Here is a 22,461-nt window from a genome sequence, read left to right as displayed (position 1 = left end):
GAGGGTGAATGGGAGTGCAGGAAATCATGTTTCAGGATCTAAAACCCATAGTGCACAGATGCAGAAAGACACTGCAAAGCAGGTGACTGCAATGCAGGCGTAAGTTTTCTCAGCAAATCAACCCCAAAAGAGGTGGTGATGAGGAATGAGATTCTCAGTCCACAGATACCATCAGGAAGAGGGTGTAAAAATGTCCTGATGGTGATACAAGAAGCACCAGAAAAGCCCAGCAAAACAGCCTAGTAAATTCTGAGTAAACACTGCAGACACTGTTATATTGAATGGCTATTAAATTATTCAGGAGGATAAAATCCTGCAGCTTGTCAGCCAATACAATCACACAGCTTCATAGCACTGCAGGTATCACAGGGTGCCTTTGCAAATGGAAACATGCCAGAGATCTGAGAATGCAAGCGACATGACAATTTGACATGACAACTCCCAAAGCACGTTTTGTCAGAGTAAGTTTTAGGAATGCACTTTCTCTCATCTGCCAGATCAAAACATAATACATCAGAGATGAGAGCCTTCTGGGGCAAGCAGAATGGGAAATCCTAGCAAATGGGTCTGCTAAGTAAATAAAAAGGCAGGGGGAGAGGGGCGTTAAGCAATCAATCACTTGAGTTGGGTTTGCAAGATGCAGATGCAGGAACAAACTGCAGCTGTTGAGAGAAACAGTAGGTTTTGGGTTGGTTTGGTTTTTTTTGGTTTTTTTTGTTTTTTTTCCAGCAGGTCTGATTCAAGCAGAAAAGGCCCATCCAGAAACTCTTGCTGACCTGTAAAGTGCCATACTCAAGTGGCAGCTCAGAAGCTAACAAGCTGGTTAACTAGAAAGGCTGAGTTGCCTTGAATTGCATCTAAAAGGAAGAGAGAGGCTAAGAACCCCTTTTCCTCATTACATTCCTCTACCATCCTCTTCTCTATTGTCATCTTGCCAAAAGAAGCACACTTAGTCCCTGGGCAGGGGTGCTTTCTGCACTAGGGTTGCTGCCATTCTCCTTTTGACAGATTTTCAGGAATGACACAGTCTCTCCTGGTCCTGGAGTGAGTGCCCACCCACTCCCGCCATGCTCCACAGAGGTGCTGTCATCAGCTGCCCTCTGGCTTTTATCTGCAGCTTTCGGTGTGATGCACACAGGAGCAGCAAAACCTTTAGTCCCAGTACACAGAGCTTTCAAGAGCAGAAGTAGATGAAAAGCCAGCATAGGATGGGACATATAAATCGTGATGCCTCTCCTCTTACAAAGAGGATGCCCGCATGATGAGGTAACTGCAATTTACAGGTGACTGTTGGTATGAACTTGATTTCTACTTATTTTGGGCTTGTGGATCCCTGCAAACACGTTGGTTTGGTTTTGAGACATCAGGGGATGATCATGCTGAAAAGTGTTATCCTTGCACTCGCTGCAGGTCTGTTTTAACACAAAATGTCTCTCCTCTGCGTTCAGCAACAGTTGAGACACATTTGGGAGATTGGTATGTGAAAATGCACATGTTATCTTGTACTCTTTTATAAAGACGGGGTCTAGAAAGAAACTTCTCCGAATGGGAAAAGTTCATCTTAAAGTCATGCAATAAGTGTAACTTGCACAGCAAAGGAATCCATTTGAGGCCATACAGGAAACAAAGGGATCCTCAGAAAGAAACAGTTCATAACCTAATTCATGCTCTCATCTGGTTTCTAGGCTTATATTGACTTTATTCCAGACTCAGAAAAGATTCTGTATTGCCTTAGGTCACATGCTCAGGAACTCTTTTAGTCATTAATCTTTTTAGTTTAGATGGTCACTCACTTCAGAAACTCTCCAAGATGAGATTTTATAGTCACTGGCTCAGAATAATTATTTTGTTTTTTTAATCCATGACAACAGTTTATGGATTTATCTCCAAAAATTTCACCACAGAGAAGCTTTTACATACCCTGATATTTAAAAAAAAAAAAAAAAAGTGGCAGAGACATTAAGCAATCTACCACAGAGGCTCTGGTCAAAATGCCCATAGGTCATACGTGGATGCCTTGGTTTATATAGACCATAAAGCCCAGCCAAGCTAATTAATGAAGGCTGATCCATCTAGATGGCTATGGTAAAAGCTGAATAAACTGTCAGAGCACAAACCCCCAATCCCTTATAACATCAGGAAGTAAAAATATAGTAACAGAGGCTCTGGTTCTTGCTCCACCTGCATCACCTGCAGCTGCGCTGCTTGTTATAGAAAATAACTTTCTAGGACACCCCTTCCAGTCTGGCTGACCCATCCAGACAGATAGCTGCCATCTCCTGTAAAAGTAAACCACCACTGAACGGTAAAACTATCTTCTTGGCCACTACATGAGACCCCAAAATTGTTTCCCAACTAACCACAGTTGTTCAGAGAGCCAATATAACACAAACATCACAGTTTTACAGCCGTTCCTAGGAGTGGGGAGATGAGGCAGCAGACACATAGTTCATTTTGCATAGGTATGAAGTGGTATGTCAGTCTTGGGCTTCTTCCTGCTTCTCTCACACTTCTATAGCAGTATACATATGCTGATTTCTCTTCAGAGAGTAAAATACCACATAAAATTAAACCACATCTGAGTTAAGTATGACGAAATTAAACTGTATTAAACATGGATCTTGCACAAAAACTCGTAACCATAACTTTCAGGGGGAGATGACTTTCACAAGCATATTTTTCTTCTGAACTGTTTCCCTGGCAAAGAGTCCAAACTTTGGGGCCAGCACTTCTAAGACAGGGTGATACTGCCTCTCCACTGAGGCCCAGCTACTTGAGGAGTGCCATCGAACCCATTCCATTTTAACATTCCTAGAAATGTCACAAGGGCAACTTCTGCTGCATTTTCAGATCTTCCTCTGAACAACCATCATTTTTAACAGAGCTTTCAGAGTGGAAAACGTTCTGCCCTTGAATCCCACACACACCACTCAGGATCACTCGCCAGAGAAAAAGAAGGGAAAACCCAAGTAGCAGTCAGGGGATGTTAACATCACCTCAGCTGTGCAGCAGATTTGCCCGCCAGTACCTCATCAGTTCCTCACCTTTCCACAGCACTGTTATGAGATTCAACCCACAAAAACAAGGCAAAAAGTCTGAGTGTTCTTCTGTGGACACTGGGTTCCTTCTGAAAGCCTGCGCTTTGAGAATTATTTCCTGGAAAAGGATTTGGGAATTTATTTTTTTTTAATGACTGCAATATACAAGTGATTCTCCTCCTTTTTTTCTTTACTGTCCACAAGCCTTCTGGGACTGTAAGACTTCACGCGCTTTTAACCGATACCTCAACCACTTTCAGGGATGCATCACATTTCTTCCACAAACCATTAATTGTTTCTTTCTAAACATACACAGTTTTGGGATGAGGTAACTCCCTTGTATAAAGTTTCAAAATATTGAAGCTATTGCATACTACAGCCCCTTTCGTAATCAATAAGAATTATCCAGTTAATTACAAGTCATTCTCTTCATAGAAGGAAAGATAATAAATATGAAGTCTGGGCTTAATCTAATTTAACTTTGATTAACCTGTTAGCCCATGAACAGAGGCAGTCAAATGCCATCAAACCAGCTCATCTTTCAGGGGCCCAATGCCTTGATATCCAAGATGCAAATATACCCTTAATTATCGACTCAAATCAAGACAAAGATTGTATAAAAAAAAACCCAAAAAACAAAACAAAACACCAAAACCAAAACCCAAAATCAACCAAAAACACAGAAAGACAGAAAAAAAAATAAAACAGCAAAAAGTCCCAAACCCCTTTCTGCTGTCTTCCAACCTTTCTCTCACCACAGACTTGGATAGTCAAAGTAGCAATCCCAGAGCCAGTCTTCCTGAGTCTGCACGTTGATTCCTACATGATGGAAAGTTTTGGTCTAGTCATAGTAGCCGCAAGATACATGTTAAAAGCTGAAAAAAAAAAAAATCCATTTTCACAGCTTGCTCTACGCTGACAAGGCCTTGCTCGTTTTCCTGCATGTGTGTAACCACCATATATTTAATTTGCACTGGAGAGATAGAGTTTATACCAACAAAACAACACCTGGGGAAGCTCTGCTTTTGTTCCCCAGAGGAAGCAAGCGGCATGGGTGAAAGGAGGGGTTTTGCTGGTGTAACATCTCTCTTGAACAACAGCTGTGCCAGAAAAGGAAACGGAAAGGAACACAGACAGAAAGGTGATACCCACAAACTAAGATTATTAGGAAATATATATTTGTGGAATAGAATTATTAAGATCAATTTAAGATGTTTTAATCATTTAACAATTGTGCTGCAGAACAAATAGTGATCTTTTGAGGAATAGTTGGAATAATTGTAGGATAAGGAACTCATAAATAATCTTATTGGAGATGGTTTGGCCTTGTAGTGGCAGGTACAGAGAAATGTAAAGATAAAGAAGCTGCAAATTAGCAACAAACCAGACCAGGCCAGACTTGAAGGACGAGATGTATGTGACTACAGGACTGAGTTTGTGCAGAAGTAAGGGTCAGCTGGCGAACACGGTGAAGAAGACTACGAGCCTTCATCTGAAGACCCCCGACGACCACCCGAAGACTCCAACTGACATGCGCAAGAGACATTAACATATGCTAAATGAGTTCCCAGAAAAGTTATGAATATGATAAAAATGCAACGAATATGTATGATTAAGGTAGTATAAATGCTTGTTGATTTCATTCCCACACACAATTAGAAGGAGCTATCCCCTGTGTGTCCCACGCGGTAATAAAGAATGCCTGTTTTCTAAAACTCCAAAACTGAGTCTTAGAGAGAGTGAATTAATTACCGCTTTCCGGTAACAAAGGAACACAATTTTCCACACACTTAATCAAGGTGGTTCAACTAGCCAAACATTTAGCAGGGCACAAGAGAGATGAGCCCAACAGACGGAAAGTCTCACGCTCTAAGCCACCTGTTTAGCAAGCTGGCTGCTGAAGCAACTTCTGCGCAGGGGAGCAGAGGCTGGCCCAGCCTCAGGGTCCCGGCCGGGGGGTGCCCCTCAGGTCCCCTTTTTGCCCGTGGGCTTCGATTTTTCCCAGGAGGCCACCAAGGACCAGGCCAAGGCGAGGGCCGGGACCAGGGACGACCACTGCCCAAAAACCCGCAGCCTCCAAAGGGGTGAACCCCGCTGGGGGGAGCGGGGCGGTGCGGGATAAGTCACCCTTAAAATCCGGCTGAGGAGAACGGAGCCCGCCTCCCGCCGCTGCGCCTCAGCCGCCCCGTCACGACAAGCCCCACCTTCCCCTCCCGCTTCCGCTCCTCTATTGGCCGGGGCGCCCGCCCGTCAGCGGCCGTTGCCATGCGGACGCTCCCGCCGCGGCGACGCCCTGAGGGAGGAGCGGGGCCGCCATGGGGGCGGGGCGGGGGGGGGACCGGGCGACACCGACACCGACACCGGCCTCGGCACCGATGCACGGCGCGGAGGAGGCGGCGGCGGCGGCGGGGGGGCCGCGGGTGAGCGCAGCGAGCACGCAGACCGACAGCATGGCCGGTGAGCGCCGCCCCGTGCCCGCCGTTGCGGGGCGGGGGGGGGTGGGGGGGGTGGTGCGGGTGGAGGGGCAGGGCCTGCCCCGGCTGTGGGGAAGCCGCGACCCCGCCGCGGGTTGAGGGGGTGCGGGGGGGGGGGGGGGGGGGGGAGCTGACCGGCCTTTCGCCGGTCTCTTATCGCCCAGCGGGGGCTTCGAGGTTGTGTAACGAAATGCCCGGAACCGTCCGGTTTGTCCTCCCCTCAGGGCGCTTGTAAGGCTCTTCGCTCCCCGGGGCTGTTGAGAGAAGCTCCTGCCTTCCCCCCTCCTCAACTGCTATTTCATAGAGTGCTCCAGCCCGTTACAGACAATGCAATAAAGTATTTCCACACCCCGCCCCCTCTTTGCCTGTGCTTTTATTCATAAGGCCTTTTGGTAACATATGCTTGCATTTTGCATTCTTTCCCCCCCCGCCATCGAATTGACTTATTTCTCCAGTTCTATACCATGTATATTTAATGTGTATAAAATGTCACGTGCATGAAAACGCTTGCCTTCTGAGAGAGCCGTTCTTACTAACCCCGATAGCGGGGCCCATGTGCGGGTTTAGTAGAGGGCAACTTTCTCACAAGGTTGAGGATGCCCAGATGAAGCAGATTTTGATAAGATTTCATACATCCCATCGCTGCAGTCCCGGGGGGGGTGGTGTGTACATACAGATGGCTGTATATATAGCTTTCAGACCAAGGACCATGACAGGGCTGCCAGGTCTCCTTGATGGGTAAATGGGTTTAGTTTCATCCCAGTCTTATGAAAATCCTGCTTCCACGTGAGCAAAGAAGATGAACTCTGAAAATGGTTTCTAGTTTCCTTTTCCCGGACAGGATAGTGATGTCACTGATTCCCTTCTCCTTGATGTTGTCAAAGCACAGCATTGGTTTCATACTGGTAAGATGACTTCTTCCAAGTCTTTCAGACTCTGAACTAGGGACTCTTACGTTGCAACCGTGACATAATCCTGTATCTGAGCTATGTCTGGATGGGCTGTGCACTGCTCCTTTTTGCTTGCAGGTGCAGGAGCAGCAGGGTTTTCAACACTGGCCTTCACAGCATGCTTTCCTTGGAGCATGCCCTGCCTCACTGGAGCGAGTTCCCTAACCTTCAGGAATAAAATTGTACCTATGTGTGAAGAAGGGAAGATGTGTACATAGGGAAGCTGTGAGGACTTGATGCACCTGAAAAGAGCGCTCCTTTCATACACGGTTTTGATCCCAATAGCAAAGAGCCTGATTCTTCTTCAGTCTTCTGTAGCTGCTTTAAATTCTGTTAAGATGTCTACAACAGGAGCAAACAGGGGCTGTAATGAGAATGAACTCAAATGCCCATTAAGAAAACAAATTCTACTTGTTTAGATGTGGCTTGTAGACTTTCCTTTACAGTTTCTTAGTATGAGTGATAACAAATCTTGATGTGTGCTGCTTGCCACGTACATTTCCAGCACACGTATCTGATTGTGCTAACCAGGTGCCCCTTGCAGTGCTTGTGCACAGTGGGAGAGCTGGGCAGCCTAGGGAGTGGTGGACAGTGTGGTATGGGTGCTGCTGAGAGGTCTGTAGTTGCTTTCCAAAATCACACTTCTGTGTGAAAAAAGCTGCTAAAATACTGTCTGAAAATGATATTCCAGTCGTGGGTTGCGTATATTTATTTGCTGTCCTAATTGTTTGGGTTCACAGATATGTCATTAAACTAATGCTCTCCCCTACCAGAGCAATCTTAGTATCTGATTATATCTCTTCCAAACTGCTGGAACTACTTAAATAAATGTTTTTCTCTATTCTATTCTTGCCTCTGCCTTTTCCTCCTTTGCAAAAACTTTAATGTTTGCAGGGAGGGATAAAAACGGAAATAATACCATTGTCAGACAGCACACAGGAGACAGCACAGAGGAATATGTGTTCATTACAGCTCTCTGTAAGCACTTCTGAAATAGGGACTGGAGCTTTTTCAAAGATTTAACAAACTTCTTGCCAAGTGCGAGGCAAGACAGCTTTACCTCTGGAATGGTGCAAGCGTTAGTGAGCAATGCAGTGCCTCCTCCTTTTTCACTTGCAGGACACTCAGTAATGCTAAGCCTTGGCCCTCACGGGACAATAACCAGATTTTGAGTAGAAGCACAACAGAGCACAAGGTGGTGGTCTGAGAAGGGATTCTTTGCTACCTCTTTGGTTATTTAGTCAGAAGTGACAGCCTGGGCAATAGGTCTGAATTTCTATAAAAATCTAACCAAAATTTAAGCAAACTGTAAAAATCCAGAGGCAGGTTTCTCCGGAACTGATGTAAACTGGCGAGTTGCACAATGGCTCATCCACCCTTGCTGTGGGTGTCAGTGTAAGATCATGATACATGCCTCAATATTTTTGCTCTCTTCTGTGGTGAGCCTGAAGCTGAATCACAAGCTATGTCTCAGATTTCTGTAAGCATCTGTGAATCATTTGAGCACATAATGTGGGATCTGATCTGTGATTTCTGCTCTTCACTTCACTGAATTTCAGTGAGTTTCACCACTTTCTCTTGTTGCACAAATCCGATCTCTGCATCCAGATGTGAGCATCCTGAGTTGACGGCTACTGCCCTGAAGAGGACAGTGTGGGTTTAGCTGCTGTAATAGCAGAAATGGTTGATGAGCCAGTTTCTGTAGCAGCTGTGGTGTAGGAGACTTGGAAAATACTGTTCAACAATGTGAGATTTCATTACAAATATTATTTAATTATTTTTTTTTTTCCCCCTTCAAATGACAGGTCAAATGCCAAGACTTTCTAAGGTCAATCTTTTTACTTTGTTCAGTCTCTGGATGGAGCTCTTTCCCTCAGCTGAGCAACAGAAAAAATCACAGGTAAAATGTCCACGTTTACCGTTAATTGGTCTTTCTGAACAGATGCTGATAGCTCCTGCAGAGAATTTAACCTGACTGCTCTTTACATGACAGACAGTTCAGAGGAAAAAAAAAAAAAAAGGGCTGATAAGCAATTTTCAGATATTTCTTAGGAGTAGAAAAAAGTCCACTGCTGAGAGAAAAATAGCAAAGTGGTTAAATAACATGCTATTTCTGAAACACTTTGGAAGGCAAGGTGTACCCCTCAACAGGTGAAGCAAACAGTAAAAATTGCTAGTGGGAATTTTGAAGAGCATAACAAAGGAGGCATGGTGTATACTGTGCGCTTCTTAGTATTACAGTAGAGGTGCACAGAGCTACTTGAAACATTTGTGGATCAAGAACACGTAGATAACTACCTTAGTGACAATGAAAAGAAACTGCCCTTGAGAATGGGTCTTCTAAATAGTTGCCAGTTACATTTCAAACTAGAGGGGCATTTTCAGAGTGTCCTGGAACAGGCTGTTTCCTTTTGTGATGAGTTCTTATTATGCTCTTTAAAATGATTACTACTTTGTGCAGAGCATACCCATGTGCTAAGATCCATAGCACATGTATCAGCCAGGACAAGAAAAGTCAGGAAAATAATTTGCGTGAAATTAGGTCTAATTTTCAGAGCCTGGTATGACCCAGACTAGATCTGAAAGAGGGATAGATGTGCAACACCATACAGACTATAAAAACAGTTTCAAATTTAGTAGTTTGATTAGGAATAGCACTTTGGTTATACGTAGGGCTTTAGTACAGCCTCATTTCTGTAACCACAAAGAAATGGAATCAGTTACAGATCTAAGGCAATAGTGTTCTGGTAGCATAATGAGATCTGTTTCACCAACTTCATCAAACTTAGCTCTATCCAGTTTCTTCACAATACATGGGAATCCAGATGTAAGAGCTCTTGTCTGTGCTATGCAGACTTTCTCCATGGAAGACTCTTTATAACCAGGATTCATTTCTATAAATGAAGAGACTGAAATAAAGCTAGAGAAGCTATTGAGTCCCAGGATGGTCAAGCTTAAGACAGAAATTAAATTAATGAGTTTTTCCAGGTGCTGGATGATTCAGATGGTTTTCATCTGTAACTGACAGAATTTTCTATGCTGCTTCTGGGTTTTGTTCTGGGCAAAGCAATGACCAGAAAAATCGGGAATTGGCAACAAGTCCCTATGTGAAGTTTGACAGGAACACAGCACTCTGTTATTAACAGGTACATGTAGAAACCACCAAAAAACCCCTACTGCTTAGGGAAAGTGTAACAGAGATTGCTTAATGATTCATATCACAATTTGTACTGTATGCTTTGTTCCTGACTGATACTGTTACTACCCAAGGAAGAGCAGTAACATCTCTATGAACTTGATGTTGAAAAAAAAAAAAGTAAAATAATAATAATAGTAATGCATTTTTCTGTAGGTAAAGAAGAGTGGTCTAGTTGTGGTGAAAAACATGAAGATTATTGGTCTTCACTGTTCCAGTACAGACTTGCATGCAGGCCAGATTGCACTCATTAAACATGGATCAAGACTTAAAAACTGTGATCTTTATTTTTCCAGAAAACCATGTTCAACTTGTTTAAAAATGATTGTAAATGGTAAGCAATGACTGTAGTAGAGTAGGAGGAAATGTTATGCTGGTGATTGGTGGTATCAGAAAGCCTGTTTTCTCTTTGGGCTGCCCCAGTTGTGAATGCCAATCCCTACCTTGTGTAGCCTACACTGATATTTTCCACAAGGCTGAAAACAGGATTGAGTGTGTGTTTCCTGGAGCTGACGATCAAGAAACCAGGGTTTGCTACTGATACCCTAATTTCTCTGTGCAGCTGTTATTATTGGTGGTACCTGTCTCTTGGTTGGGATGAACTTCTGGGATTCTGACGTACCTGTTGCACTTTTCCAGAGCAACCCTAACCTAGGCCTGTATTTTTCCTTGCCTTCCCATTGCTTGTCAGTGGCACCAGAGGAAGGGTGGGTTTTACGCAGAAAGCACAGGGAATACTTTAGGGTTTCCTTTTCCCAAGTGAGATGAAGACAAGTCAGATTATTCACTTCCTGAAATAGGATATCTTGGTACAGCCCTTCTGCGAGTATTGGGTTTTAATCTCAGCAGCAACTTCTATTAGTGCTAACTTTTTTGTGTGGTGTTAAGGTATCTGGTGTAGGTAAGACCCAAAATTAGGCTGCCACAAAGATCTTAGAACTTAGGAAATTCCAATTTTTGTCTATAGGCTGATTACCAAGTCTGATAAGGTCTTGATATTCATACATGCTAGCGCTTTTGTTGTCCAGACACCACTGAAACAGTACTCATGGCCTTAAAGCAGTAAAAACAGGGTTAGGCAATAGTGTGTTAAAAATGAGGTTTATGTTCCACTGTGCTCACGTGATGCCTTTTGCTACATTATCTTCTCTTCCAGCTGGGGTGAACAGGATTTCTTACTGGCCTGCAGATCCGGAAATCAGTTTGCAGAATGAGGCGTCCAATCCCATCACTACTGATGATGCAAAGCTAGATGCCAAAGCAGTAGAAAGACTGAAGTCAAACAGTCGTGCTCGTGTGTGTGTGTTGCTTCAGCCCTTGGTGTGCTATATGGTGCAATTTGTTGAAGAAACTTCCACCAAGTTTGATTTTATTCAAAAAATAGCAAAATCTCAGCCTGGCTCGAATACTGATTTTTATACTGCATGTAGACAAGAGAGAATAAAAGAGTATGAAAGTTTATTCCTAATTGCAAATGAGGAAACGCACAAGCAAATATTGATGACAATGGGACTGGAGAACCTCTGTGAAAATCCATACTTCAGCAACCTTAGGCAAAACATGAAAGATCTTGTCTTGGTCTTGGCGACAGTGGCTGCCAGTGTCCCTGCCTTTGGATGCTTTGGATTTTACAACAGTGAACCACAACGAACTAATGAAACAGACCATCAGGGTTTGCCCCAAGAAATTGCAAGGCACTGTATGATACAAGCCAGACTACTTGCCTACCGGACAGGTGAGTTGTTACAGCAGTGGAGGAAGAATGGGTCTCGTGCGTAGAGCGAGTTCCTGATTTCAGTCTTAACTTCTTCCAAATACTTCCTTGAGCAAGCTGTTGAATTCCGTTCCTACATCTGCGAAACAGGAGCAGCAGCAGTAGTAAAAACTCCACAGGGGTACGTAGTGTTGTGTGCGAAAGCACCGAGCTTTCCAAGAGAAAATCAGGGCAGGTATTTCACATACAGTGCTAGCAAAGCCTGCCTGGACAACATGCCCGACACCCATCTGAAAATAGAATACAATGACATTTAAATTCTTCAAGCTGCTCCGAGGCTCTTTTTTACGGAGGTTTCACAAGAAGTTTCTGTTGTCAAATAAGTGCCAATATTTTAAGTATATTATGTACACGTCAGAAAAGAGCAGTGAAATAATATCCTTCCAGTAGTTATATTAAGTTTCCTAGTTCCAATCTTATTAGTGAAGGTGATTATATATCTGGTGGGGGTTTTCTTTGCAAAGATGCTGGAGTTTTCATGTACAGGTTGTCAGGGTGGAAAGGTAGTTATTGACTATCTTTTGATACTGATGACTTCTGTTAGCTGCTTTATTCTGTCTGGGTAGCAATGCAGTGAACTGGTAAGTTCTTCCAGAGAACCCAATATGAAGACTTGAAACTTGGCGGTACTCCTTAGTGATATTTTTTTTTTTCGCCTGAATAGGATAGTTGCTTTTTTAAAACCCATGTAAATAAATAAATAGTACGTATTTAAAGCTTAAAACAAAACTAATCCCCCAACATGCATGCACAAAACCAACCTATCAAGTCAGGTGCTGAATGTGCCTTTTGACTTGTTCAGACTTGGTCATTTGTAAAGGTGAATCTTCATATTTTAGAACCTTTCCTTTTTTTTTTGGGGGGGGGGGGGTGGTTTGGGGGGTTGTTTGTTTTGTTTGGTTTTTTTTTTTTTTTATGTAACCTCCGCAAATTCAGTTACCAAAAGTTTCAGAAGAGATTGCATTGTTAGAAGTAATTCAGAAGTTTCATGGAACCAGTTGTGAGGTTTTTGTACAACTGATGTTCTACAAAGCAAGACAGAATGACCAAGCTTGCGTACTCATTCTTGGAGCAGCAAAATTCAGTTTTAACTGTGCTGTTCAGCCAGGACTCAGTTCTGTTTTTTGAGCAAACTCTTATTCTACTTTAGTCCTGGAATGAAATGAAAATGAATAACAGCACACAGACACATATTTAGATGCTTTACATTATTATATAGGTGGATATAAGGGAACCAAGATCATAGGATGTTTTCTGTGCTGGCTAAATATACATCAGTGACTAGCAAATATGCAGAATATAAATAAAGTTAGCCCTCATAAAACATATCTTCAGCAGGAAAGACCCTCTTTGAGTGATTGTATATGGTAGTGATGCTTAGGATGATGAAATGGTTAATTGAAACAGCATCTTCTACAATATTAATCCCTGAAACGTTTTTTTCTTCTTGATGTGCTTGGTTTTAACTGGTCAAGACTCCTCAATAGCTACTGGGGAAGATTTCAAAGTTCCATAAAAATCTTCCAAGTCACATAATGAAAGCTCTGTTCCAGTTTTCCTGTGGTGGTGATAGGAAACATACCCTAAAATCCAGTTGTTAAGATTTTGTCTCCGAATGAGGTATAAAATATAACTAATTCTGAGAGGAATTCAGACCACAGAACCGTAAATTTAAGAAATGGCAGAAATTAAGTAGTAAACGAGAAGGGTTTCATCAGTTTGCCATCTCACATCAGTGAACCCGTCCGCATGTATTCTTGGTGCACATTTTCTTACCTGAACAAATGTACATAGCAAAGTCTTAGAATGACTGGCCTTGCAGTTATAGCACTTGCAGCTTTTGCAGTAGACTCATATGACTCCGAAGCTCTTAAATCTTTCTGCATTTCTTTTCTCCTGTCCATGAAGCAACAATGAATGTTATTTGTTACTCTAGGATGTCATATGTTAATGTATAGGTAACTTGGAAGTGCTTTATTTACTATTTACTGCTAAAATGTTGTGTATTTTAGAGGATCATAAAACGGGAGTTGGAGCTATTATTTGGGCAGAAGAAAAATCAGTAAGTATTGAAAAAGTTACTTTTTCTTGCACCCACATTTCATACACCTGTGTCTGCTTTGAGCTTGTTCTTTTGCTTTAAGTTTATACACATGCATTTTTCATAACACACACACAGCTTGCACTTCTCATTCTTTAGTAATTAAGTTAATGACTTGTTCATTGTTACACTGTCAAGATGGAAGTATAAATGAGTTTAGTAGCTGCCACAGTGTCTCTGCCTGGCTTTTCAGTGTGCCTGCTTCCCTGGTCGCTCTCAGTTTCTCCAGGCAGCCTGGCTACAGAGTTTTGCCAGCGTGTGCCTACTCTGTATGGTCCTTCTTGCAGCTCTTCTTTGGAGGGGTGTCAGTGCAGTCACAGTCTGACAACCTCTTGAGGATTTTTGTTGTAGTTGAAACGCTGGACTGGCTTTAGCACATTCCTTTTTGGCTCAAAGTGATATTTTTCTACAAATATTGTTACTGTGCTTTTCCCCATCCAAACGTAAAGTTTTTATTTCTTTATGTCTCTGATTATGCATGTTACCAGTCCCAGGAATGAAGCCTCATTCCTCATGCAGCTACAACATACTCTTCGTTTGTTTTCAGCACTTCAGTCATCAACTGCTTGTTGCTGGTTTGTTTCTTGTTCTGTTTTCAGTCGCTGATTGCTACTTTGTCAGCCCACTGGTCGCAGGGTCTGTTGAGGGACAGGTGAAACACAGTCCCTGGCACATAAGGGACTAACTCCAGCTGTCTTTAATTTTGTACATTGCAAAAAGGCTTAAGGACTAAATCCTTCAGACTTCTTGTTCCTGCTATCAGCATTACTTGCTAAAAGGAAGAAATGGTGCAGTGTGTCCTCTGCGGTGTTGCGGTTTGCCCGTAGTGGCTCTTGCAGAGCTTAATGGAAAAGCTCTGTACAGATACGGAGCAGTTAGCAAGACCAGAGCTCTTTTACCTGCTGAAACTTGGCGGGAACTGATGGTGTGAAGGTATACGTTGCACACCACTTCGACTTAGTTCGCAGTTTAAATGTCTCCAAACTTGGTGCTTTGCTTACTGTTGCAGAGAAGCTGTGATGGGACAGGAGCAATGTATTTTGTAGGCTGCGGTTACAATGCCTTTCCTGTCGGATCTGAATATGCGGATTTTCCACACATGGATGATAAACAAAAGGATCGGGAAATCAGAAAGTTCCGATATATTATACATGCGGAGCAGAATGCCTTGACATTCAGGTAATGAGTTTATTTGTAGCACAGAAAAAAATGAGACAATTCCGAAACAGTTGCGTGACAAATGCATGATGTCACTGTGATGAAGTGTGGTTTGCAATCACAGTCTTGTTGATGCCCATGATGCAGAACTTGGATGTGCATGGACACAAGTCAGCTCTTGAGGTTTCTTCAGACTTTTTGAGTGAACTTGGTTTTTTTAAAGGATATTCAATCCAATGCATGGCAGCTATCCAGATACACACCACTGCCCTTGATTCCTGCTAGGACCGTGCTATAACCTGAAATACAGAAGTGTGGCAATTGTTGAGGCTTCCGACAGTTATATCTGTGGAGAGGTGGGATGGGTGTTTTGTTCACAGATGGTAAAACTAAACCAGATGTTGTCGTGTACTTGTGCACTTGCATAGGAATAAGTTGCTTCTGAGGGTAGGTAATACAACACTTTGCTCTTGTGACGTATCAAGTTTGTCACCATTCAAAACTAGCAAGATTTAAGCACTGAAATTGTTTTCTGACTGCTTGTAGGTGTCGAGAAATAAAGCCAGATGAGAGAAGCATGATATTTGTGACGAAATGTCCATGTGATGAATGTGTCCCTTTAATCAAAGGGGCGGGGATCAAGCAGATCTATGCAGGAGACGTTGATGCTGGAAAAAAGAAAGCGGATATATCCTATATGAAGTTTGGTGAACTTGAAGGTGTAAACAAATTTACAGTAAGTGTCTAAATATACTATATTATAAAAACTCTGGGCAGATACTGAGGGGAGTGGGGAGTCATCTGCAGACAGCATAGAGGAGCGTTTTCTTGTGCTGTTAAGTGAGTGGAACTGAGAGGTCGCTTTGTCACGACACTGGGGAGAAGTGCTGTGTCATATGCCAGATGGTGGGGCCAAGCGCCTCTTGTTTTCTAGAATTTCCTTGCAGATTTCCCTCTAACTCGTCGCTGCTGTTTGAGGTGGTCTCTTCGCATTCTGAAGGTCTCTCCAAGCCTCCTTGTCACAGCACAGCAGCTGGTGTGGGAGACCGCTGTGTGATTTTGTAGGTCCTTTTAGCAGCTCCCAAAAGAGCTGTGGTGGGGTCTGAAGGTGGCCAAGTGCACCTGCACTCGGGGTGCTCACCACAACAGACTGCAGCACTGCTGGTTTGAGCAGGCTTGTTTCCCCTTCTCAAGGGAGTAAGTGGCCACTCATCCCTTAATAGCTTTTTATCCTCAAAGAAAGCCTGTGTTGGAAGGGGAGCCCTTCATTTCCCACCTCACCCCTAGTCATGCCTTACAGTGAAGGACTGTAGGGTACTTTTTCCTGCTCCCTTTGCCCTTCTGTCTTCTGGAATAAGTAAGCTTTTTATTCTTCTTTTACCAGTGGCAACTAAACCCATTGCACACTAATGCCCTTGAATTCCAAGACCCCACTGCCAGGGAAAGTAAGTATCTTGTCATGAATTCATTTTATGACTGAGGTCAGTAAGTGGGATCACGTTTTAAACAAACCTGAATCCATCTGGGATTGATTAGTCTTAATTAAGCTTGATTTTGATTAGTTACATTTTGCTATGAAAACCTCTGAGCTTTTTGAATAGATGAACTAATGGTAAGTCAAAACCAAAACCTTGTTTTAACAAATGCTTGGCATTGGCACACGTTACAAAATCTAGCCGTACTATTATCACAGTTGTCAATATGTTGCTTTGCATGTAGATCATTTCAGACTACTTTATCGTGTTTTAAATTTTGTTCTATAAAGACTTTTTATATTGTGTTCTATAGAGTGTGCCATTCTTTTTCAAGAGAAATGGGACTCCTCCAAGTCATTTAAATACGTTCCGCAGAACATTTCAGTGCTTCCTGTGTGAAGCAGAATCCATGCTAATGATTTTCAATTTCTTTTTCTGTGTATAAATACACATATATAATATAAAGACCATAAAATACTTGTCAACCTCCACCCCTGTAGCAAGGGAGCTGTCATCTTCTGAAAACAGAATTTAGATGGGTCTTATCTTGAAGCCTTTTTGTGCTACAAAAGGGACCCACCATTGGCAGCTGCTGTCAGCTGTCAGTCCTTAAAATGTTTCTCATCCAGAGGGGAAAATAATGTGGAAAAATAAGGCATATCATTTTTGTGCTTCAAGCATGAAGATACGGAGCATAAAGACAGGGAGTTGGCAGTTACTCAAAGCACTGAGCACTGTGCTAGGAGCATAAAAAAGACCGAAGGTGGTTTTTGTAGTGCATGAATAACCATGTACTACAAGCTAATTCCTAACATGTAGTGAGCTAGATTAATGGAGAAGTCTCTTTGTAGCTATTCCCTCTTGAGTTGGGGGGGAAGCAGGGAGGGAAGGGCTCAAAGTAGTGTTTATGACATTAGTAATCACTGCAAAATGTTAGGGTTTGTTTGTCTCTCTCTCTCTCTCTGCTAATGGTTTTTAGACCCAGATGGAGAAAAATTCATCCTGGGGTACTTTGTCTGACAACCTTTAGCAGGGCTCATTTTTCTAACAATATTTTCTTCGAGATGGCATGCTTGCATTTTCAGCACTGAACTGTTTTAAGTTGCTGTTTTTCCTCAATATGTTCCTTTTACTATGACTGTTGCATGTTCCTCTGTATGGGGAAGAAGACAAGCTCCCCCACCCGGTATTATTCCAGTGTGCCTGTATGTGTTGAGTGTTTAGACTATGCTTACTATTGTATTAATGTTTCACACATTATTTTTTTTTTCTTTAGATGGGGTCCAGAAAACAAAATCACTAGATGACCAGCAGCACCAAAACAAGAAACTGTGTCTTGGTCACTATTGAATAATTAAGCACTTCTGCAGCCTTGCTCTGTACTTTTTATAATGCAGCCTGTTTGCACTTTCAGATAAGGAAGAGTTTTATTTATTGTTTGGAAAGTGATTTTTAGAATAAGTTTATTTATGATGTCTTAAATGTTTTACAGAATTACCTGAAGGTCTTTTTAATTTAGATGTTCCTGGGGAAAAAATGCTGCTTGTATTTTCTGTGAAAGTAACTTGGTGGCTAATCATTGTTAACACATTAAAAAAAAAATACTGAAAGTTTAATGCTGGTAATAATAAAATGGTATCTATTTTGCTTGGTGTATGGATTGAGGGAATGGATTCCTACGTTCTGGGCTAGCAGAATGCAGAGATAAGCCCTCCTTCTTCAAGTACAATCGTCAAGGGAATCTTCTTGGAAACTGTAGATCAGTAATCACCAGCAGTTATTCCTGTTCCTGAAAGTGGCTTTTGCTTTTCAGTCTGCTTGTGTAAAGGAGACAAAGCCATTGTGATGGCAGTCGTTGCTAGGTAAGTGATTTGGAGATCAAGCTTGTCTCTCACCCGTAACCTCTTCCAACTACCACAGCAGCAGAGCTGTTTCGTTTTGTGATGCTCGCATTGCTGCTCTGTGTGCTTCCTCGAGTGCAACCCGTCTGAATTAATGTCAACAAAGATCAGCTTTGCTTTTTCTCAGCTTCTGGATGCAGACCTAAAAGAATTTAGCTGTGTGCATCTCAGTGGCCCCTAGATGCTCTGTGAAGGTGGCTTGTGTTTAGGTTTTGTCAAGCTTCACTAACAGGCTTCTAGAACTACAGAAGCTAGTAAAGTGCCAGACGTTCTGTTGTTTCTTAGATGGGATGGTCTGTAGCTGCATCTTTTCAGGTGCTGATCTCTTGGATGACTGCACGTGGAGCAAGGGTGACGTTAAAACAGCCAGTGAAACTGCAGTCAGATGTTGTTGCTGGTTTTGCGGGGATGCTGGGCAGGTAGTGGGTAACCAGAGCAGAGAATTGTACCCAACATCTTTTGAGAGGTCACTGTCCTTACTCCCATCTGCTTGCTGCTTTGACTGTGACCTCTGTTTGTTTTAGCAGATGTTCCAAGACTTTCTGTTCACTCCTCTGCTGAGCTCTCAAGTGCCAACACCTTAAACCTTTTTCTGCTGCTGGTGGTACAATATATAAATGGCCTTTTCCCAGTTCTTCCGTGCATCTCGTCTTTGCTGCCTTCCATAAAGTCCTGGAAGGGGAATTGCACCTTAAAATGCTGCTGTAGGTCCCCTTTGTTTCTTTTAGGCTTTGGAAAAGGTTGGAACGAGCTAGCAAAGCTGTGACTGGATTGCATGCAAAGCACCCTTAACGTGGCATTGGTTATATGGAGCCTGTTCTCACCCGGTTTGGCTGCTGGTCCTGTAACTTAAGGTACAGTTCTTGATGCTTGGAGCTGCAGCAAGGAGCTGTGATTCCCCGTGGCTCGCAGTATAACTTTGGACGTGAGTACCTGGACTTCAGAACTGGGGAATGCTTATATCCCCTTACTGCCATGAGAATTCACTCGCTGAAGCTGGAGAAGCTGCTGTTTCTCTGAGCCTCGTTAGATTGAAGCCTGCTCCAGGGCTGCTGGTGGCGAGCAGTGCATGCGGAGATAGCGGCAGAGATCTCATCCTGACCTCCGGCGCCACTGCTGACTCGCCAGGCAGGGTGCCGACAGCCCCCTTCCCCAGAAGTGAACAAAGGAGAAAAACCTGACGGTTTTCTGTCAACTAAGGGAAGGGTGGTGTAATCCATTTTTATATCACCCCACAAAAAGCGCTTTCTCACAGTAGCTCGTGAGGAAATCGCTGACCTGTCACTTCAGCAGGTTTTGTAACCTAGTGTGGCGGAGCCCGGGTCCTGAATTTGGGACCGGCAGATCCAGGTGCAAGAGCTCTGTGCTCACCTGTCAGATTCACAGTCCAGTGCCTGGAGATTAAGTAATTGGTCTGGGTGCTGTACAGAAAGACAGTTTTCTTCCTCTTATCAATGATTAACTTCATATGGAAGTTGCAAGCAATGAAATTGTATAAAGTCAAATGTTGGTGTTTCATAAGCAAGATTATAATCTGTTTTTAAATCATAAATATTTTACTTTGGCATATTTCTCCCTCCCTTCTTGTAAGCGTATTTTGCTAGAATAATTACTCTTGGCTTCTTCTATAGATCAGAAGAACACTGTCCAGATTAGAGTAAAAAGCCCATCCCACTCCACTCACTGAAACCTTGTTTCCATAAACCATTGGCGATGCTCTTCACCTCGAGGTAGAAGCAGGGAAAAAAATGGGGGCAGGTTTAAGGCCCCTTCAAGTTTTATACTGATCAGTCAGCTGGTATCAACATTGATGAAGAAATCTCTGTCTTCAGGGGAACAGCTGGGATGATTGAACAGTCCCTGCAACATCATAGGTGGCCTGGGTACATGGAGAAGTAAATCAAGATACAAGTCCAATATCACATGCGTTAAATAACTACACTGCAGTGAATGCTGCTGGTAACCCGTACTTCATGAGGAGTTAAGATTCTGCACTTACTTTTTATCATTTTTTAAAAAGAGGATTTTTGTACAAAACTTTTTGTGAAACTTGGAATCGCTTGCAAGGCTGAAGGCTTGGAAGTCTGGCTTTATTTCTGTATTGTCTTTCTACAGCTTCCTCCAGAAGCTCACAAATTTCTGCAGGCTCTGATTATCAGTATAACCCTGCTTCTTTAATTCTTACTGGGATTATGAAGTAGGGACTTTCTCCTGGCCAATAGGAACGATGTGAATGGGCTGTCTCTCAACCCCTGCACTCTGTAGGTGCCGCTGTGCTTGTCATCTGCTTGCCAGGGAGAGCCGCGGAAGATTGGACATGTCCTGCGGTGCTTATTTTGCAAATGAACTCTAGGTTGTTTATTTCCTACCTAAAGACTACAGTGTATTTTAAATGAAGAAATAGAAAAGTTATATATTTTATATATTGTATGAAATGTCCGTATGCGTTTTGGGTCTCTTCCATTCATTTCAGAGCAGTCATTTTAAATTGCGGCTATTAACTATCGGTAATGATTTCACCTCTTGACTGAGAACTGCAGAAATTCCCTGTTCATTGTCTGCCTTACAACAAAACGTGCTTTCTGCTAATAAATTAATCCGACAGGAAGTACTGAAGTGTATTTTTAAGTGCTCGGGGTTATCAGTAACATCACAGAGTGCTCTGAACCGCTCACACCTTTTTACCCGGCCGGTGCTGGCCTTGCTGCCGCAGCCTCCCCCACCCCGGCTCCGCCTGAAGAATTGGCCTCAAGGCGAGGGAGCATTAATTCCCTCTTCCTCGGGAGAGTAAGGACCTCCTCGGGGAGCTGCTGGGCCTGAAGCTCTGCCCGTCGGGCAGTAAAACCGGTCCCTACGGTCCCTTTTCCTCTTTCACTTGGTCTGAAAGGAACCCACCCGCTGCACCTAGCGCTCGTGGCGCGGCGTCACGCGCAGTAAGCGGGGGCAGACGGGCTCTGCCAACTCCAACGTCCTCGCAGCCACGCAGTCAGTGGGACGTAGTCAGCGGGGCTGGCAAGGGCTCAGCCTTCCCAGAGCCACGTTTAATGCGGGGGCTGCTCTGAAAAGCCTTGCGGTCCCCTAAATAGGTATTTTTGTTTCAGCCGTTCTGCCTGGGAACCGGACTTCAGCCAGCCGTTTGGCTTTAATTTGCTAGATCTGGTGACTTGGAGACGAAAAAAGCAAAGGCGGCAGATGGTGCGTGCCGATTTCGAACAGATCTGGGTTACCACATCCTTAATGAAGGTGGCCACGGCGCCACACATGCAGAGCTGAACTCCGTTCTGCGCAGAAAGGGGCCTGCACAGACCTGTTGGCAAACACTCGCTGACCTTCCTTGGGATCCTTCTGTTTTCCCGGCCCCGCCTAGCTTCTGCTCATGTGCCAGTTTTGTACGTCGCGGGTGTATTGTCCCGGTTTCGACTGGAATAAAGTTAATTTTCTTCCTAACAGAAGAGCTAGTACAGTGCTGCGTGCTGTGCTCGGGGAATGGCGGGGCATCGGTCAGCGGGTGATGAGCGATTGTGTTGTGCGTCACTTGTTTTGTGTCGGGTGGTAGCAGTAATATTTTCCCTTCCTCTTCTGCTCTGTTAAATTGTCTTTATCTCATCCCATGAGTTTTCCTTCTGTTTTCCGATTCTCTCCCCCATCCCACTGGAGGTGGGGAGTGAGTGAGTGGCTGCGTGGTGCTTAAGTGCCGGCTGGGGTTAAACCACGACACGCATTTCAGCATTTTCAGAGCTCAGGCTGAATGCGCCGCTCAGCATTTTGCAGTTTTTGCCCCTTCTCTGAAGGGGAGAGGGGCTGCTAGCACAAAACACCTTCCACCGGGACCCGCCTCCTTTTCATAACGTGACGGATAGAAGTAGGGCCGGGAAAGGGGTCGTTTACCTTTGTGATATTTCAGAACAGCCTCTCGGAACTTGGCGCACCGCTGCGCCTCGGTGGCATGCGGTGCTGGTGGCAGTCAGAGACCGAGCCCTGCGGAGCCTTGGGTGCAGGGAGAGCAGAGGCCAAGAGCTGCTGCGCTGATTCTGTGCCCGGTTTAACCTGCCCGAGTCCGAGAAAGCTCCTCGGTTTGGTTCCCCAGCTCTGAACCGGGGGTTATTTTGCCTTCGGGTGGGCTCTCAGCAGGGAAATGGGGTGCTCTGGGGTGAGGAACCACGTGGAGGGGGGGGGAGGGCCGGGCTCCTGCTTCTATCCACGGCTTCTTGGTCCCCAGGAGCCCGTGTCTGTACATCCACCACGGCGGGGATGTGTTTTGCCACACATATTGCGACAGGCACCCGGAGGCTCCTGCTCCCGCAGGCAGGCAAAGGTGTGCTGGTGCTCGTAAATGCCAGAACACTTCAGACAGCTCAAAAACTCATAAATAGGAAAAGAAAAAAAAAAAAAAT

At 43.9% G+C, this 22,461-nt stretch overlaps 1 protein-coding gene across 5 annotated transcripts; it reads left to right on the top strand.

Moving 5' to 3' along the window:
• Positions 1-5,377: 5,377 nt before the first annotated feature.
• Positions 5,378-20,675, top strand: CDADC1 (cytidine and dCMP deaminase domain containing 1). Of its 5 annotated transcripts, none has more exons than XR_006166783.1 (10): positions 5,378-5,495; positions 8,268-8,362; positions 9,815-9,992; positions 10,815-11,393; positions 13,445-13,494; positions 14,543-14,712; positions 15,238-15,427; positions 16,076-16,136; positions 17,443-18,028; positions 18,796-20,675. XR_006166783.1 is itself a non-coding variant. In XM_042806042.1 (9 exons), the coding sequence occupies exons 1-9, from the start codon at positions 5,414-5,416 to the stop codon at positions 17,514-17,516; spliced, it is 1,479 nt and encodes a 492-aa protein (XP_042661976.1). In that variant the 5' UTR covers positions 5,378-5,413; the 3' UTR covers positions 17,517-20,675. The 5 variants fall into 5 exon arrangements, 1 of the variants encoding a protein (XP_042661976.1); XR_006166786.1 differs by having other exon boundaries at positions 17,443-18,921; positions 19,900-20,675; XR_006166784.1 differs by having other exon boundaries at positions 17,443-18,921; positions 19,699-20,675.
• Positions 20,676-22,461: the final 1,786 nt, after the last annotated feature.

This window comes from Tyto alba, unplaced genomic scaffold, assembly GCF_018691265.1.
Source record: "Tyto alba isolate M040663 unplaced genomic scaffold, T.alba_DEE_v4.0 Super-Scaffold_45, whole genome shotgun sequence".
NCBI classification, from domain to species: Eukaryota; Metazoa; Chordata; class Aves; order Strigiformes; family Tytonidae; genus Tyto; species Tyto alba.
The sequence above is the reverse complement of the archived record's forward strand: the minus strand, read 5'-3'. Positions and strand labels throughout refer to the sequence as shown.

Coding starts and splice junctions, on each gene's coding strand:
- CDADC1 (XM_042806042.1), top strand. CDS start 5,414: ATGCACGGCGCGGAGGAGGCGGCGGCGGCGGCGGGGGGGCCGCGGGTG. Junction 15,428..16,075: donor AAGGTGTAAACAAATTTACA/GTAAGTGTCTAA, acceptor TTCTTTTACCAG/TGGCAACTAAACCCATTGCA. Junction 16,137..17,442: donor AGACCCCACTGCCAGGGAAA/GTAAGTATCTTG, acceptor TTTTTTCTTTAG/ATGGGGTCCAGAAAACAAAA.